The sequence below is a fragment of the Manihot esculenta genome, chromosome 8 (assembly GCF_001659605.2).
Source record: "Manihot esculenta cultivar AM560-2 chromosome 8, M.esculenta_v8, whole genome shotgun sequence".
Taxonomy (NCBI): domain Eukaryota; kingdom Viridiplantae; phylum Streptophyta; class Magnoliopsida; order Malpighiales; family Euphorbiaceae; genus Manihot; species Manihot esculenta.
The window spans coordinates 39,324,446-39,340,306 of record NC_035168.2 but is presented as its reverse complement, the minus strand read 5'-3'; the positions used below and the strand labels follow the sequence as shown (position 1 = coordinate 39,340,306).

The 15,861-nt window shown below is 34.3% G+C and overlaps 4 protein-coding genes across 12 annotated transcripts; all 4 read right to left on the bottom strand.

Annotated features, from left to right (window-relative positions):
- Positions 1-349: 349 nt before the first annotated feature.
- LOC110620156 lies at positions 350-4,336 on the bottom strand. Of its 9 annotated transcripts, none has more exons than XM_021763766.2 (4): positions 3,880-4,336; positions 2,600-2,637; positions 1,621-2,341; positions 350-1,284 (listed from the first exon to the last, which is right to left on the bottom strand). In XM_021763766.2, the coding sequence occupies exons 3-4, from the start codon at positions 2,226-2,228 to the stop codon at positions 603-605; spliced, it is 1,290 nt and encodes a 429-aa protein (XP_021619458.1). In that variant the 5' UTR covers positions 2,229-2,341; positions 2,600-2,637; positions 3,880-4,336; the 3' UTR covers positions 350-602. The 9 variants fall into 9 exon arrangements, with proteins under 9 accessions (XP_021619458.1, XP_021619461.1, XP_021619462.1 ...); XM_021763769.2 differs by having other exon boundaries at positions 1,621-2,331; XM_021763770.2 differs by having other exon boundaries at positions 1,621-2,288.
- Positions 4,337-5,903: 1,567 nt separating this feature from the next.
- Positions 5,904-8,073, bottom strand: LOC110621545 (beta-amyrin 28-monooxygenase). Its single transcript, XM_021765819.2, has 3 exons — positions 7,065-8,073; positions 6,452-6,639; positions 5,904-6,373 (listed from the first exon to the last, which is right to left on the bottom strand). Exons 1-3 carry the CDS (start codon positions 8,008-8,010, stop codon positions 6,074-6,076), a joined length of 1,434 nt encoding a protein of 477 aa, XP_021621511.1. The 5' UTR covers positions 8,011-8,073; the 3' UTR covers positions 5,904-6,073.
- A 1,491-nt stretch (positions 8,074-9,564) lies between these two features.
- Positions 9,565-11,223, bottom strand: LOC110621548 (glycine-rich protein A3). The gene is made up of 3 exons (XM_021765820.2): positions 10,967-11,223; positions 10,256-10,565; positions 9,565-9,904 (listed from the first exon to the last, which is right to left on the bottom strand). Exons 2-3 carry the CDS (start codon positions 10,539-10,541, stop codon positions 9,681-9,683), a joined length of 510 nt encoding a protein of 169 aa, XP_021621512.1. The 5' UTR covers positions 10,542-10,565; positions 10,967-11,223; the 3' UTR covers positions 9,565-9,680.
- A 2,428-nt stretch (positions 11,224-13,651) lies between these two features.
- LOC110621549 (protein TRI1) lies at positions 13,652-15,673 on the bottom strand. Its single transcript, XM_021765821.2, has 2 exons — positions 15,238-15,673; positions 13,652-13,991 (listed from the first exon to the last, which is right to left on the bottom strand). The coding sequence occupies exons 1-2, from the start codon at positions 15,514-15,516 to the stop codon at positions 13,866-13,868; spliced, it is 405 nt and encodes a 134-aa protein (XP_021621513.1). The 5' UTR covers positions 15,517-15,673; the 3' UTR covers positions 13,652-13,865.
- Between the last annotated feature and the right edge of the window lie 188 nt (positions 15,674-15,861).

Below are 15,861 nucleotides of genomic sequence, written 5' to 3'. Positions count from 1 at the left end.
AGTTGGTGCTTTCTAACAAATATGCTTTGATCAGCATGACTCGTTTAGCGTTGATACGGCGAAAACCCCCTAACCACCAATCCTTTTCTAAGGTCTCTAAGGTCAGGTAGGAGCGATCCTAGGTCATCATTTATCAGATAAGAGGTTTTAGGATATGCCATCCTCCAAAAAGTCCTTTTCAAGTTACGCTACTGCAAAATGAAGTTCCATTAACAATTTGTTTGGAAAGAGTATAAGAAAGGTAAGATTTTTTAAAGTAAAATAAGGTAATGGAAGATAAAAGTGAAATTTTTTAGTTTTATCATGTTTGGGAGAAAAGTATGGTAAATGATGATTTACTGACTTCTAATGCCCCAAATTGAGGATTTTGAAGGTTTTTAAAACCTTCAAAATTCCTCTAAGACCTTATCCTTCCAATAAAACCTTTGTCCCAAACAAGTAGTGAGGTTTAAGAGTAGATATCATGAGGACTTTATTGATACCTTATGCCCCACTGAACAATTTTTGAAAGAGTAAAGATAAACAGGAGATCATGTACACAATGCGTAATATTGTAAAGCCATTCTCTGTTCACGAAAAATAGTCGCAATTTTCTTCCTTCTTCATAAAGAATGGCGAGACCCTCTCCTATGCCTCCTACGGAAAGGCCTACATGCCACAATACTAAGATCAACTGCTACAGCAAGTGCCAAAAATATTGCAGCATCCTCCACACATGTCACATGTCGCATTGCCAATTGAACCAATGGTTTGCTACGCTTCCCTTCCCCTTGCACCCTACAGCTCATGACAAAACCACCTGTTGGACCTAGCCCTGAAAAGTCTCCGCTACTTTGTGGACTTGGTATTGGAGTTGATGCAGCCCGCAAAAGCCTGTCAGTGTCTATGAAAAACTCCCCACCCTTTTCAGCACTGATGAAGATTTCGGACATGAGAAACTCACCCCCGTCTTGGCTTTCAGAAAGGAGGTGAAATCTGCAGCAAATGGAATCAGATCTGATACCACGTTCACGCCATGCCTCCAGCTTTCCCCATGGCTGCCAGCTCTCAGGCCGGCAGACATCTGGACGAACAATCAACCAAGCTCCTGGGTTGGACTTGGCAACCCAATCACAACCTGTTGATGGCACAAACGGAGTTGTTATGAAGGCTGCCGCAACAGCTGAGCCAGAGAGATCATGTATCTTCACCTTCCATCCCTTCCGTTCTCTTCTTTCTGTTTCCAGGTCAATGCTATCAAGAGAGGTTGACCGATAGGTGCTCAATGGATCCACCTGAGGCGTCCTGTCAGATCATATGCCATTCAAAAGCTTAATTAACTATGATATAATGATTAGATGATAGCATGCTCATCCTGATAAGTTCACTATGACATAGTGCGCATCATGTTACTTGCATTGAGGTTAAAGAACTGCTTAATGCATGCAAAATGAGCATGCTGCCTGTTAACTTTTTCTCTTAAATTATCCATTTTGCAGACTATGCGTGCACATACGAAGCTGTTTTGACTACAGGAATTCAACTGAAACTCAATACCTTAAATCAGTGTAGCTAGAGCCAATGGAAGCTATAGCTTATTAGACAAACATCATGTAGAAGGGAGCACATAAATCATTTCACCTGTCACGACTGAACTTGCAGCTGAATATCGGCTGCTTGATGGAGCCTTGAAGCTGGACTATTTGAGGACTTGATGTGGTCACATCTTCAAACTGGAAGACATATCTTGGATCAGGATCCAGTTTTACTCTCAAATGAAGCTCAGCTCCTGGTTTTCTGCTCTGTTGCTTTTTTTTTCCTATGCCTGTCCAGCCACTGAAAAGAATTGCTGGCTTCCCTTCTCCCCATTCAGGACCCACCTCCAGCTTAAACTTTCCTATCTGCTGCCTTTTGGTGCCAACACCACAGTGGGATCCCTTTCTCCCTGTGAAAACAACAATCTGAAGACATGCATGATGAGTATAGAAACAACCAGGTGTCAATAATGCTTTCAGATCTGATTCTTCAAGATAAAAACTTGAGGCAATGCTGTGAATATCAGGCATCGCATCAGGTGAGGATACTAAAGGAACAGATGTTGTTTGCACAGGGAAACCTCGAAGCCGTATCTCACACGAACATGGGGAAGAGAATGCATGGATTCCTGACTTTGCAGTATTTAGTGCTGTTCCAGGAATCCTCAATCCAAGGGAGCCTATCGACAACCTGATAAAAGCCTGAGGATCCATTCTGGTCAGAAATATTTCCCCATTGGATCAAGAGCTATGTACTCGGCCAGCTTAAGAACCCTATCAGATGTGTAGGCAGCCATTAAATTGGTGGAGGACAAATCTACAAACAACTGAGCCAAATCTATAAATATTTTAACAGTTTATCTATTATTACATGCACATATGATATCAGAACTTGTTCACTTCCTAAAAAAACCAATTGCAAGTAGGCATCTTATCACCTGAAGTTTTTCAAATTAAATTAACAAAATAAATCAAATGTCATTGCAAATGCCAACATGTAGTAACCTACTTTATTCTTCCTCAAGTAATAATTTTCATCAAAGCTTAACATATGGAAGTGAGCAGAGCATAAAAAATGGGAGTACCTGGTGCAGGGTTATATCATCTTTAACTGGATGAAGCACTGACCAACACTCCCAAAATAAACAAGCAAGGATGAGAAAGATTTCAACATCTCACATGAAAGAACATAAGAATTTACCAACAATTAAGATTTTATTCTTTTAAACAAAATTTCTTCACCTCACTACGCTCCCAAAAAATCCATATTCCACAATGATACATGAGCAAGCCAAACTCACCTTCCTAGATCCTTTCTACTGCCTAAGAGCCAACACTTAGTTCCAATGACAAAGCAATTTCTCAGCCCAAATCATGAAACTTTTAACATTACTTGGCTTACTTCATTGATTACATATAGGAGATCATCTGATCCAGTCAAATCAGACACTTAAAAAGGTGGTCAAACAAGTTTGTAAAAGGATCAACTGAGTTTAATGTATCTAAGCATTTTATTTTTCTCATTCTTATTCTAACCAGATTTATAGTATCTTTAACGAAAATTTCTTATTTGATAAATAATATAAATCAATCAAAAGACAAGCAAGTTATACTGTTGCAGTGTCAATAAAATGAAATATGCCATTATCAACCAAATTAAGAGCCTAGTCCTGAACTCTATCCTTATTTTAAGACTATTCTGAGCAACTACAGCTTTTATTCCCCAATTGGATTGAGTGAAATCTCATATTAGAGCTACAGGCTCTTAAAGATTGAATAAACATTATCTGTTATCTCCACTTTTCAACTTCTTTCAAACAAAGAGAAGAAAATGTTCTAAAAGATCATCAAAAGTATACACCATTTGCAAACATTCTCTCTTCTTTTTTATAACCTTTTTCTTCTTCTTTCTCTCATCATTCATGGGAACAAACAAATCCTGTGCATTGTCAGAAAAGGGTAAAAAAAAAAATAGCTTCCCAACATAAAAGAAAACGGTCAAATGTCCAAGTATTGTTATTTGCTCTATTGCAAGTTGCACATCAGGAAAGATCCTATTTTGGGTAATGAAAGAGAAGTGAAAAAAGCAATTGAAATTTGTAATCTAAACAATTCTGGGTCTTCGAAACAAATCAGAGGAAATTGTGGATGGCTCACCAACATATTTCCCAACTGGGACTCTCAAATTTCTCACCAACAACACCACAAGAAAACATCAAACATCCAAACCAAAGTCAAATTCAGACGCACAGAATCATTAACAGAAAAAAGAACTGGTCAAGATAATAACACATAGAAATCATAAATACAAATACGTATAAACATATATGCACAAAACAAATAAGAGAAAAGAAAAGATACCCACCTGAACATGTTGCTTGAAAAGGCTAAATTCAGCTGGGAATCCGATGATGAAGACAGAATTAGCAGGCAAACAAAAACATCATTCGAGGATAAACTAGGTAACCCTTAAACTCCACATTCAAAATTACCATAATTTGAGAGAAAAAGTCCCCATCTTTCCCCTCAAAAACCTCAGTTTCCTTGTTTCTCTCTCCAGAAAGTAAAAACCCAACAAGAAATGTGACTTGTTCTCACGACTACAATGGAGCAAACAATACCACAATCTGGGATTTCACGTAGACTGCAGAGATCACGAGGAAACATACCACATAGACAGACTCCTATGGCTATTTCCCTTTTTCTCTCTCTCTACAAATCTATATATAGATTAATCAAAGGAACTATAAATTTATCCAATACAAAGGGAAAATGCCAAACAGTAGAAAAAAGAAAAATGCGAACTTTCTTTTATTTGGTCATTTTTTACAGCAATATTTGTCACGAAATATACGGAGAATTTAAGTAAATTATTTAATAAAATTAAAGAAAAAAAGGAAAAAGAAGGAAGGATGAGAGAGAAAGTAGTGAAGACAGCTGGAGGCAATGGTGGTTGGTTTATAGAAATAGATGGAATCGCTTTCAGACACACATATGCCTGACTTCACCTCTTCATAACTGTCCCCGCCATTTTTCTATTTTAATTTTTTTCTATTTTTTTCATTTTTCAATTTAATAATATTTTGGTAAATATCCTATGCAAGTGAATTTCCCCTCTTTAGTAGATTTTTAGGGTTTTGAATGTGTAATTAATTCTTCAATAAATAGTTTAAATTATAAAATAATTTAATCCATTCATATGAATTATAATATTTATTCACTTTTACATTACAAAAATTAAATTATTTTATTAATTAAAAATTAAATTTTGAGATTTTTGAGACAGGACAGGGTAAACCTAAAGCAAAAGTTTTAATTATGATTTAATTTTAAACAGCAACATGCTCAAACCAAAAGTTTTAATCATAAATTGATTATGCTAATTATCACATAACAACCTTATTCCCATATTAAATAAATAAATAAATTATATAAAAAATTGAATTAGTCAAGAAATTGACAAATGCGATTTGAGGCTTTGAATTAACGATACTCATTGGATAATTTTTCAAATTCAATATTTACACCTAAAAAATCATTAATTTTATATAATAATAATTAATATAAATATTTTTTAAAAATCTTTAAAATATGTAAGTAATAAATAATAATTAATTGTTTTTTAATTAATTTTATATAATATCAAGAATTGGGTCAATACAGCAAATTTTGCTGTGTCGTGTACGATAATAATTTCATCAGTTGGACCGTCATAGATAAAACAATAAAATATTAACATTTCATAGAATAAACTTGATCATATGATCAAAGAATAGGTTAGTTATAATAAATTTATTAAAAAAATAATTGGATGACCACCGAATCTTTTATATCTAAGACAAGGCCGAATCCTGATGAGAAAGTCAAATTTAAAATCCACCAAACCTCTTTTGAAATAAACCGATCCAAATAGTGCGTCTCAGTCCAATTAGGGATCAGGCGAGGGACTTCATATATGAGCTCTTCCGAAAGAAGTCCAATTTAGTGATATGACCAAAGGAAGAAGAGCAGATTTAATCACTTCGCAGTTCTGCTCGCATTCATACCAAAAAAATTAAATAGTCGTCTGACGAAAAAGGGATTCTGGCACATCCGTACATACGGGACTGAGTTATAGTCACAGGTGATACTCTACACGCACCAGAAGAATTAAATAGCCGCATGATGGAAAAGGGGCTCTTACACATCCGCATATATAGAACTGAGCTATAGCCACGAATGATACTCTATTCTATAATAGAGAGACAGTTAGACGTGACTAACTTAAAAAAAAAAGGGAATAAAAGAAAAAAAACGTATTCCTCCATGTGTAAAACCTACATTATAGATTTCAGAATATCATAATTAATTATTAAATATTAAACAAACTTATTGATTTTACTGAAAATATTGAATCCAATTAGACTGAAATATTCAATTATAATTCAATTTGGAGCAACAACCAACTATAATACTAGAAAAGGATGGATTAAAAGAAATAAATATTTAGAAAAAGTAAAGTCTTACAAAGAAAAAAGAAAAAATTATTGTGAAATTTCAGTCGGGAGTGTATGAAATATTTAAGGATTGTGAGGATGGAGGCGAATGGGAAGGCCTTTAGCAGGAATTGGGAGAGGATCAACAATAATGTTCTCTTCAGGAAGGAGCTTCTCCCATTTAAACTTCCTCACAACGTTGTGCATGAAAACTAGAATCTCCAGCCTAGCATATTCTTTTCCAGGGCACATCCTCGGTCCTCCGCCGAAGGGGACAAAAGTGTACGGCGCCGGCCCGTTCCCGTCAAACCTTGAAGGTTCGAACTTTTCTGGTTCTGGGAAACACTCAGGGTTTCTGTGAGTGGAGATGGCACTCCAGTACAACTGCATGCAAGCCCTCACCAATTAAGAAAAACACACAAAAATGAAATCTATATGAAGGAATTCATTAAAAGAACTCACCTTCCATCCCTTAGGTATTGTGTAATCAGCGTAGGAGAAGTCAGCCATGGCTTCTCGGAAAGCTCCTTGGAGAGGAGGAGCAAGTCTCATTACCTCACATGCTACGTTCCATGAGTACTTCATCTTCTGTATGTCTTCCCAACTCAACAGCTCTCCTGGTGCTTTTGCTTTGGCGATTTCCACTTGTTCTGCATATATAATGTAGTATAAGGTCGAGTGGTTTTTTAGGAGATGTTAAGATTTAGAGTTGCAAGAAGAGTTTTAGAAGTAGGAGAAGATAAAATGCAATTTTCTTTCTTAAAAATGGGAAGGGTGTATATACTTTAATTTGTATAATGTAGTATATGCCTGGCAAATGGCTTCAGATACTGAAGTGATATTCCTGACGCACATTACATCATAGCAGGCAGAGTAGTCTTATAAGATTCCTAGAAGGGATGAAATTTTGAGTACCGAACACCTTAGTGGTCGGACCATTCAAGACCCTTTTGGGAGCCCTGAAGGCTGATGGGCTTGGAGCCCTGCCTATTTTGATGTTCAGTTACTTCTTATCTGGTCAAGTCACTTTAAGCGAAATACAGTCTCTATATTTTACAAGTTATCATATATATACCTTCTAAAACTTTGTTGTAGACTTGAGGCAACTCTGCAAGATATTTGATAACAAACGTTATAGCAGCACTGGCTGTGTCATGGCCTCCAATAAGCAAACCAAGAATCTTATCTGCTACGTCCATTTCATTCATGTACTGCCCGTTTTCATCTGCTGTGGTTAGCATATGAGACAATATATCTTGTCTTGGAGATGCTTTATTCTCTGCTAGATCAATCTTCCTTTGCTTGATAATTCTTGTCAGCTCCTTTCTCACCAAATTTGATGCTTTGATCCCACGGTTGAATGGTGTCCCTGGAAAATCAATGGGTATTGCAATGATTGCTGAGGCTAAAACCTCGAATGGCTTGGCGAACTTTTCTACTTCGTCGTGATCTTCCATGCTTAGAAACAAGCGACAAGCTATTGAAAAAGTGTACATCTTAGCTAAAGGGAAAACAATTACTTCTTGTTTATTGTCCCAGTCGTTTGTAAAATGCTTTTGTGCAATGGCGTCCATGATACTAATGTATTTTTGAAGTGCTTCTGGCTTCAGAAACAGAGGAAGAAGCTTTCTCATTCTCTTTGATTCTTCTTGTGAAGAGGTTTGATTAGAGGAAGGGAAAATTTTGTTGACAGAGTTAGGCCACCACGCAGTGACCAGCTTGTTCTCATTGGAGAACAAGAACTTGTTCCCTGCTGCCCCACAAAATACTGCAGCTGGTTCAAGAAACAACGAGGTCTTGAAGACTTTGCTTGAAAACTTTGCCATTCTATCGAATATAAACTTCTCTGGCTGACCCTTCCGACCAGTGCTAAGAAACTCTATGCTCTCGCCAATAAGCGGCCAGCCAGTATTGCCAGGGGGGAGACTCTTTCCACCGGCGGCATTGGATTTTGGTTTGTACATGAAAAATAATAATGGAAGAGTGATGAGAAGTACGACAAAGGCAATAAGGATGTCCATGCTTCGTCTTCTTTGTTTCTGTTTGTTTAACTGATCAAAAGGAAAGAACTGGAAGAAAAACAGAGTATGATGAGTGAAAGTTAGGCCAAGGCATTGGATTTATATAGGATCTACTCAGTAAAAGAAAGCCAAAATTGCACCACACATAAGTTAAGCAGTGGCATCCAATCCATGATGTTAATATTAAGTATACATTAAGCCAGCTGTTTCATTCAAGATTAAAGAAACAAAAAGCCGGCTGGTAAAGTTTATTCCACAAATTAAAATTTTCTTTTTTAGTTAGAGCGAGCCGCCAAACATTGCTTAATTTGATTCTGCTGGTAACCGTGGTTTTCGAAAAGATTAAAAAAAAAAATCTGATTCCTTAATTTGTTACTTTCATTGTCGTAGATAGACGTGGCCATGTTTTGATTTGAACCGTGAATCGGACTGATTAAATTAATTTCAGTTTTTGAATGGAATTGAAATATTAAATTAGAGGTAGATTAGAGTTTTTATTTTAGTTGAAATCGGTCCATTTAAATCGAATGTTAAGTTTAAATTCGGTTTATTTTTTATTTCTAAAAGAAATTATTTTATAAAATTGTGTAAATTAAAATTAATATATAAGCAAGTTAAATTATCAAATAATTGAATTTAAATTTATTTTTAATTTATAAAAAATCTTATTTATTTTTTATATTATATATTATTTTATTTTATTTTTATATCATGTAAATGGATACTTTTGTACAATTTATTTATTCAATAAAAATATATTTAAGAACATTTAAGACTTACATTTTATTTAAAATTTTTTATTTTTAAATTTTTTTCAAATCTAAAATCGGATTGAGAGTTTATAATTTGGATTTAATTAAAATTAAAACTGAAATTTTGAAAAATAGATATTTTAAAAGTTAAAACTGCCTTCGAACCGTTTCTAAATCAATCTGATTGTGATTTAATTAAAAAAATAAAATGAACCATTATTCCTGAACTGAAATCTGCTCATGGCCATATTTATCAATAGATATTATTTTTTCTGTATATATCTTCTCACTAATTTAAATTCGTGCAAATATTTTTTTTCTCAAATTCTAGAAAGTGTTTCATACCAAGATTCTTGCTTAATTACTAGCTAATTGCAATATTCTTGATTATCTTTTTGAATGATAAGATAGGGATCTGGACAATTTTTATTTTCAAGTTTCCATTTTGTTTTTATTATTTTTCAATCATATGTTACAATTATCTAGCATTTTTCAAATTCAATAATAAAAAGCTATACCCATGTATAATTTGTATATGTAATGTTTTTCAATCATATGGAAATTTCAAGATCAAAACTATTAAGAGAAAATGAATAAACTATATTTACTATCATGATTTTATTGTCTTATCGCTCTTCTCCACAAAATTATCATTTAACCATAAAATTTTTCCTCTTACAGAGCCTAACCCAAGCACTTGGAAGTTGCAAAGGATACTGCCAAATATGAGCTGCATTGCTTTTAGAAGGGGAAAAAATTCCTTTTTCCTTACCAACTCATGCATTTTCACACACAAAACAAATAAAGCAGCAGAACTATAGATTCATAGGAGAAAATAAAGCACTCATGAAAATCCAAAACAGTTATTGGAGAAAGCTGGTGCATATATTACAAGAGAGGGAGTCAAATGGGCAATAATCACTTCCATCTCTTAACGAATTTGCCCTTGTGCTTTCCAGACTTTCCATGCTTCCCATGCTTGTATTTTCCATGCTTGAACTTCCCATGACCAGAGCCATACCCATGATGGCCATGTCCATGTCCATGTCCATGTGATAGGTGGTGAGCCCCGTAAGCAGCAGCCGCGGCAGCTGCACCCCCAGCTAACAGCGCCCCCATACCAGTTCCATGCGATCCATGCCCTATAATCATTACTAGTCAGCCAAGATATATCATAATGGATTTGTATCAGAAAATTCTTGTCCAGGTAGTTTCTTCCTGAGGGCAAAGATGCTCAGCTGCTAGATCCAAAACCCCAACCTGCCGATTGGTAACTGTTCAGGTGTTCCTTATGTGCATTAATCATCATAAATTCCACTAGAAGAATGTCTAGCTACCCCTAATACATACCTCTACCATAAAAAGCTCACTACTTTTTTTATTATCAAAAAATAGAAAAACTGTTGACTACAAACTATTGCCATTAACCTATAACTACGGTTAAATTATATAAAACAATAATCTTAAACATATTTTTGTAGTAGTGGGTGTACCTGAATGATGGGGAGCTGACGGGCCAGGGTAACTAGCTGGGGGGTAACCGCCAGGAGGAGGATAACCCGCCGGTGGGTATCCACCTGGGGGAGGGTAACCTGCTGGCGGACACCCACCAGGAGGAGGATATCCAGCAGGTGGGTAGCCCTGTTGGGTATATGGTTGAGGAGGATAACCATGCGGATGCGATCCATGTGCGTAGTGACCAGCGGCAAATCCAGCAAGATGTGAAAGCAACCCTTTATCAGTAGAATCATTTTCATGCTTGTCCTTCCCATCTCCCATCCTTCTTCAACTTAAATTTTAATGCTGCAGAAATAGAAAACTACAAGCTGTTAGAAGGAACTTTAATAAAATAACATTTGACAATAATGCATCAAGAAAAAAGTTATAAGTCTCCATGTTACTTGCCATGGATGGTATTTTCTATAAGCGTACTAAGATAAGTCTTCAGAACAATTAAACAAACACCTTAATTACATGATAACATCAAGCTGAGGGATCCCCATGATAACCAAAAACACAATCACCCAATTCAAGAGCCAGTTACATCCGAGGAATAATGGGATGTCAGTGTCACACAACATAATCACCATATACTACAACTATAACTATAAGGCAAAGAGATAAAATTTGAATCAACCCTCATTTGCAAGAAAAGATTCATGCATAGAAGAAAACAACAACAATTCTCATGAAAGATTGCATACCAAATGTAATTTCAGTCAGGGTTTGAGATTGAAAGGCGATGCCTTTCCTTGCTTTTGCGTGTTCTATGAGGAGCAAGAATTACTTCTCTGAGTGATTGGCACAAAGATATCGGATTATGCTCTGCAGTATAGAGGAGATTTAATAGGAGTTTCTGCTGATATGTGTGCGCGTTGCTTACACGCGTCTATGTTTCGATCTTTGTTTGCTTTACTACATTTTTGTAACAGATAAGTATCCAATCGGGAAGATAGTGTTTTTAACTTTGAGAATTCTTTTGAATATATTATCATCAGATTTTTTCGTTTGTAAGAAATTTATTAGTTTATTTATATTTTAAAATTATTTAATGAAATTAAAATTTTATATATTTTTTAAATTAAAATTTCAATGTTAAATTTAAAATCAAAATCAAATTAAATTTGACGAATTCAATATTTTAAATGTTAAATTTAATTTTTAAAAAATATTTTTATTTCTTTTGTATTGTTCAAAAAGTGGCCTTAATTAAATCAATATTCATGAGAGGACCTTCTTTCCATAATTTACTCATTATAACAACTATAAGTAATTTAAACGCATTCTGCTCTTTATTAAGGATTTTTCTTTTTTTAAAGAAATTAAAACAACAATTTATTTTTATTTTAATTATCATTTGTTCCACCGTCACATAAATCTCACAAAAATAAACTTAATTTTCTTTGTATTCTTATTAATATATTACTCTTCTTTTTCACCTCTAAATTTCATTTAAAAATAATTTATTAATATGAGTTATTTATTTTTTGATGCAACAATAATGCAAGATAATGAAAAGGTATATTAAAGATTTTAAAGCCCGAAAAATCTATGAGATATAATTGTTTCTTTGTATGGGATGGTATTCCTTTTTGTTTGATGGAATTTTATTAATACAATCAGTAGTTTTGTTAAAAAAAAAGTCTTAAATTTAAAACTTTCGATGCAAGTTTCTCTCTCTAGTTCCTTTATGACTTGATACTCTCTCTTTTCCTTTTTTTTTTTAATCTAACTTCTTCTCACCCCTCCCCATGAAAAACGATCTATGTCAATTGATTATTGTTGACGAAGAAAAAAATGTTGTTATCCATATTAAGAACTCCAGAAATATTTCGATCGTCACTTATAATTTCTGTATAGTGGGGATGTTTCTCACATATAATCCAATCAATTTTCAGAATATACAGACCTCTTTGATAGATTTATGGTGGCAATCTCCGGACAGTTATTGTATTGAAAGATTTGATTCCTAATTATAAGCCGGACATTTTATTTTTGATAAAAATAAAAACTCTTAATTCTCGTATGGAATTACAGTTATTGTATTGAAAGATTTGATTTCTAGTTACAAGCCGGACATTTTATTTTTGATAGAAATAAAAACTCTTAATTCTCGTATGTAATTTTTTCGTAATTTTTTATATTTTGATGGTTGTTTCTCGGTCAATAGACAATGATTGAGAGAAGGTCTTTCGTTAATGTGGAAGAGTTATGAGTTTCTTTCTGTGGTTAATTTTTTTTCAAATTTTATTGATTCGATTGTTTCGGAGAAGTTAATGTTAAATTGTTAAATTTTAAAATATTTAACGATTAAAATTAATAAAGAACTAATTAGTAATTTTTTTAAAAAATTTCATAAATATTTTAATAAATTTTTTAAAATGAAAAAATCAACTATTAAATTACTCCAATTTATATTATATAGTAAATTTTCATTTTTCTTTAACTAAGCATTTAGTTCTCTAATTCACTTAGGCAATTTGCCTTTTATGAAGTTTTCGGAAACCAATCAATTTATAATAAAAAGAAAGACATGTCCTGTAGATACAGATGAACTATCATCTGCTTTTTTGAAAAAGAAACTCATTTTCTTGATAGCTCCTACGCACTCAAGATTGTTACAGGTATGTTCATGGGGCTCGCTTTGTTAAAAATTCCTTGAATAACAGCTAACAGAATATAATCTGAGAGCTACATTGTACATTCTGCAGGTATGTGGACAAGTAGACGTATGGGGCAGTAGGTGTCGGCTCATCTTGAGGATGGACTCGAGATTAGCTTGGATGGAGTTTACCACTCACCAGTTGGTTCAGATGATGAGCTGAGATCATGGTATGGTTCTCCTGCTGCTGTAGAGAAATGGATGGACCATCTCCCCAACTGAAGCAGTTGGGCATGCAACAATTACAGGTTGGTTCCGTTTTTAATTAAATCGAACCAAAAAGTAAGAAACCAACTTCACAAATATTGAGAACTCAACCAAACACAGAAAACCCTTTGCTTCCCTTCTTTTGCCAGGAATTCTGTAAATCAGTTGTACTTTATCAAGCTTTATCAAGGGTTTAATCCCTTCTTAATGCACTCATCTTCATCTTCGCCAAAAAATAAAAAATAAAAATACACCACAACTGAAAGAATACAGTTTGTTTTGGTTCATCAGTTAACCAAAAGCCATTGACCAGTCCATTCCTCCTATTACACTTCCACAATTTTTGGAAGCCAAATTCTATACTAAAAAACATGGCTACCACAAAGAATTCTTTCACGGATTGCGTCCCAGGCTCAATGCCTGCCTCTGGAAAACACAAGCACAATGTGAGGGAAGGTTCAGTAGCCATTTACCTAAACAAATTAGATAAACACCTAAGGAGAGATCATATAAACTGATATCAGAAAACAGGTTAAATATGAACCCTTTTTTACTAGCCCATTTTTACATAATGTCCATCTAAATACTTGTTCAGGTGCAATACAATTCATAAACACTGGCTCTCATGCAAAAGGAAATATCAGCATAATAGCACAAAAAAGGATTCAACATCAGTAGTTAAGAGCTTCACTCCACAAAGTCCAGCAAGAAAATCTAACACCCAAGAGCGAAAGTTAACTGGTCTTCACGAAATGACGTGATAGTAACTTCCCTATCTCCAGGAATCCAACCTTTTCTTTTCCATCAAATATGGTCTTTAACTTCTCATCACAAAAGATCTCCTTCTTATCTGTGGGGTTCTGCAGGTAAAAGCATCCGCATATTTTAATACATAGTACAACAGGACAACAACATTTATTCATCAAACTATCCAGTCTAGTAACCACATAAATTTAATAAAAAAAAGCCATATGTAACAGCAATGCGAGCAGCCGAACAGTGAGAACAATTTAGATTTGTTAAACAACTCAATGCATATGCCTCCTTAGTCCACGTAGAAAATTCAATCATGAAACACATAAAGCTAAACTTACAACAGCCCATCCATGAAAGTTAACCAATTCCTATTTTGCAAGCCAGTGGGTTAAATTTACAATGGACTTGATAATATTCATTCTGGCAAAACCACAATTCAAAGTTCCTGATGCTAATATGAGATATGAATTGGTAAACCTTAAACACAATTGGTACAATTCTCACCCACATTTTGAACTTTTACCACCTCTAGCCTTTATAAAGCATAAAAAACCAAAAAAAGAAAAATTCTAAATTTACAATTGCTGAACATCATTAACCAAATCCAGGCATTCTAAAAAAAAGGAAAAGAAAAGAAATAAATTCCATCTTTAAATTGTTTACCTTTTCTTTACTTAACCCCAACCCAGAAGCATACATCTTCAAACACGGCCCCCCACTCCTCTCCCCTCCTTCCAATTTTTTTTTCTAGTAGCAGACAGAAATCGTGTAATCTGAAAGGACTTGAGTTATATTGATTTCAGTTTCTTTCAATTTTGTGCAATTTATGTGATATTTTTATAATCATATATTTTCAAATATGTAAATGCAAAAGTATCACCAAAATGTGAAATTTTGGGATTCGCAGTGATTAAAGAAAAAGAAAAAGAAAAAAAAAATCAATTTTTCCGTTAAAAACACCTCTTTACGACGTTAAAAAAAAAGTGAGTTTTTTGTCAAATTAAATTTTTTATCATTTATTAATACTCTAATTAATATATCTTATAATGTATTTTTTCTCGCAACAGTGGGAGCATTACCAAACTGGCCCTAAGAAAATCATGCGTCCAAGCGAAAAAGCATTTTGAACTTCAGAAAACTAGGGTTTAACAACTATTAGAACTAAAGAAGCTAAAAAAAATTCCAAAATTAGCAGATGAACGTAATATGAAACTTGATCTAGGGTTCATAGATGGTAACAGACAAATTCATTAAAAAAAATAAAGCTAGGGTCTAACGAGCACATTGGTAGATATAGATTCTAAATCCCTGAAGGGAAAATCAAGAGTAATATAAGGTTAAGTGAAAGACCTGCAATTTTTGATCCTTGATATAAACCCATATCTTCTTGACAGCATCAGTACGAGAAGATTCAGGGACTCCCAGAAAGTCGCGAAGAGCAGAGGAAATGGGAGTGGCCTGAAGTATTCCAGTGCGCTTAATAGAATCTGCCGGTTTTGACTTCCGTTTTTCCGCTGTCTTGGTGGCTTTGGGTTTCAATGCTGCGGCTGTTGTGGCGGTGGCAGCGGACTTCGACGGAGCTAACAGGGCTCTGCAGCCCTTGAAAGCCCTAGATGATGCGAACGACATTGTGGGTTTTGCTAGTTTGCTTTGAGAAATGAAATTGAAAGGGTTGAAACAGCGAAGTGCAAACCGATAGGGAAAGGGTTTTGCTTGGGGTTCAGTGTCTCATTCTTACCCGGAGTAACACGTAAATTCCATGCAACTCCCAAATTTTAAAAACAAAAGAAAGAAAAACTCCACTTCTAGTAAAGCCCAAGACCACAAACATTATATATATTCTGAAAATAAAGTCATAATTAAATAAAAATTTACAATACAATGTTCTAAATTTTTACCTTTTAATTTACAATGTTATAATTTTTTATTTTAAATTTTATATATTAAAATTATTTAATTGTCCTAGAAAAAGAA

Bases quoted from the DNA above. Each gene is read 5' to 3' on its own strand.
- LOC110620156 (XM_021763766.2), bottom strand. From the start codon at position 2,228: ATGGATCCTCAGGCTTTTATCAGGTTGTCGATAGGCTCCCTTGGATTG. The intron at 1,285-1,620 runs GTGAAATGATTT...ATGATCTGACAG, and splicing joins TGCAAGTTCAGTCGTGACAG to GACGCCTCAGGTGGATCCAT.
- LOC110621545 (XM_021765819.2), bottom strand. From the start codon at position 8,010: ATGGACATCCTTATTGCCTTTGTCGTACTTCTCATCACTCTTCCATTA. The intron at 6,640-7,064 runs GTATATATATGA...TTATATATGCAG, and splicing joins CTACAACAAAGTTTTAGAAG to AACAAGTGGAAATCGCCAAA. The intron at 6,374-6,451 runs GTGAGTTCTTTT...GCTTGCATGCAG, and splicing joins CAATACCTAAGGGATGGAAG to TTGTACTGGAGTGCCATCTC.
- LOC110621548 (XM_021765820.2), bottom strand. From the start codon at position 10,541: ATGGGAGATGGGAAGGACAAGCATGAAAATGATTCTACTGATAAAGGG. The intron at 9,905-10,255 runs GTACACCCACTA...TAATGATTATAG, and splicing joins GTCAGCTCCCCATCATTCAG to GGCATGGATCGCATGGAACT.
- LOC110621549 (XM_021765821.2), bottom strand. From the start codon at position 15,516: ATGTCGTTCGCATCATCTAGGGCTTTCAAGGGCTGCAGAGCCCTGTTA. The intron at 13,992-15,237 runs GTCTTTCACTTA...TTTTACCTGCAG, and splicing joins TCAAGGATCAAAAATTGCAG to AACCCCACAGATAAGAAGGA.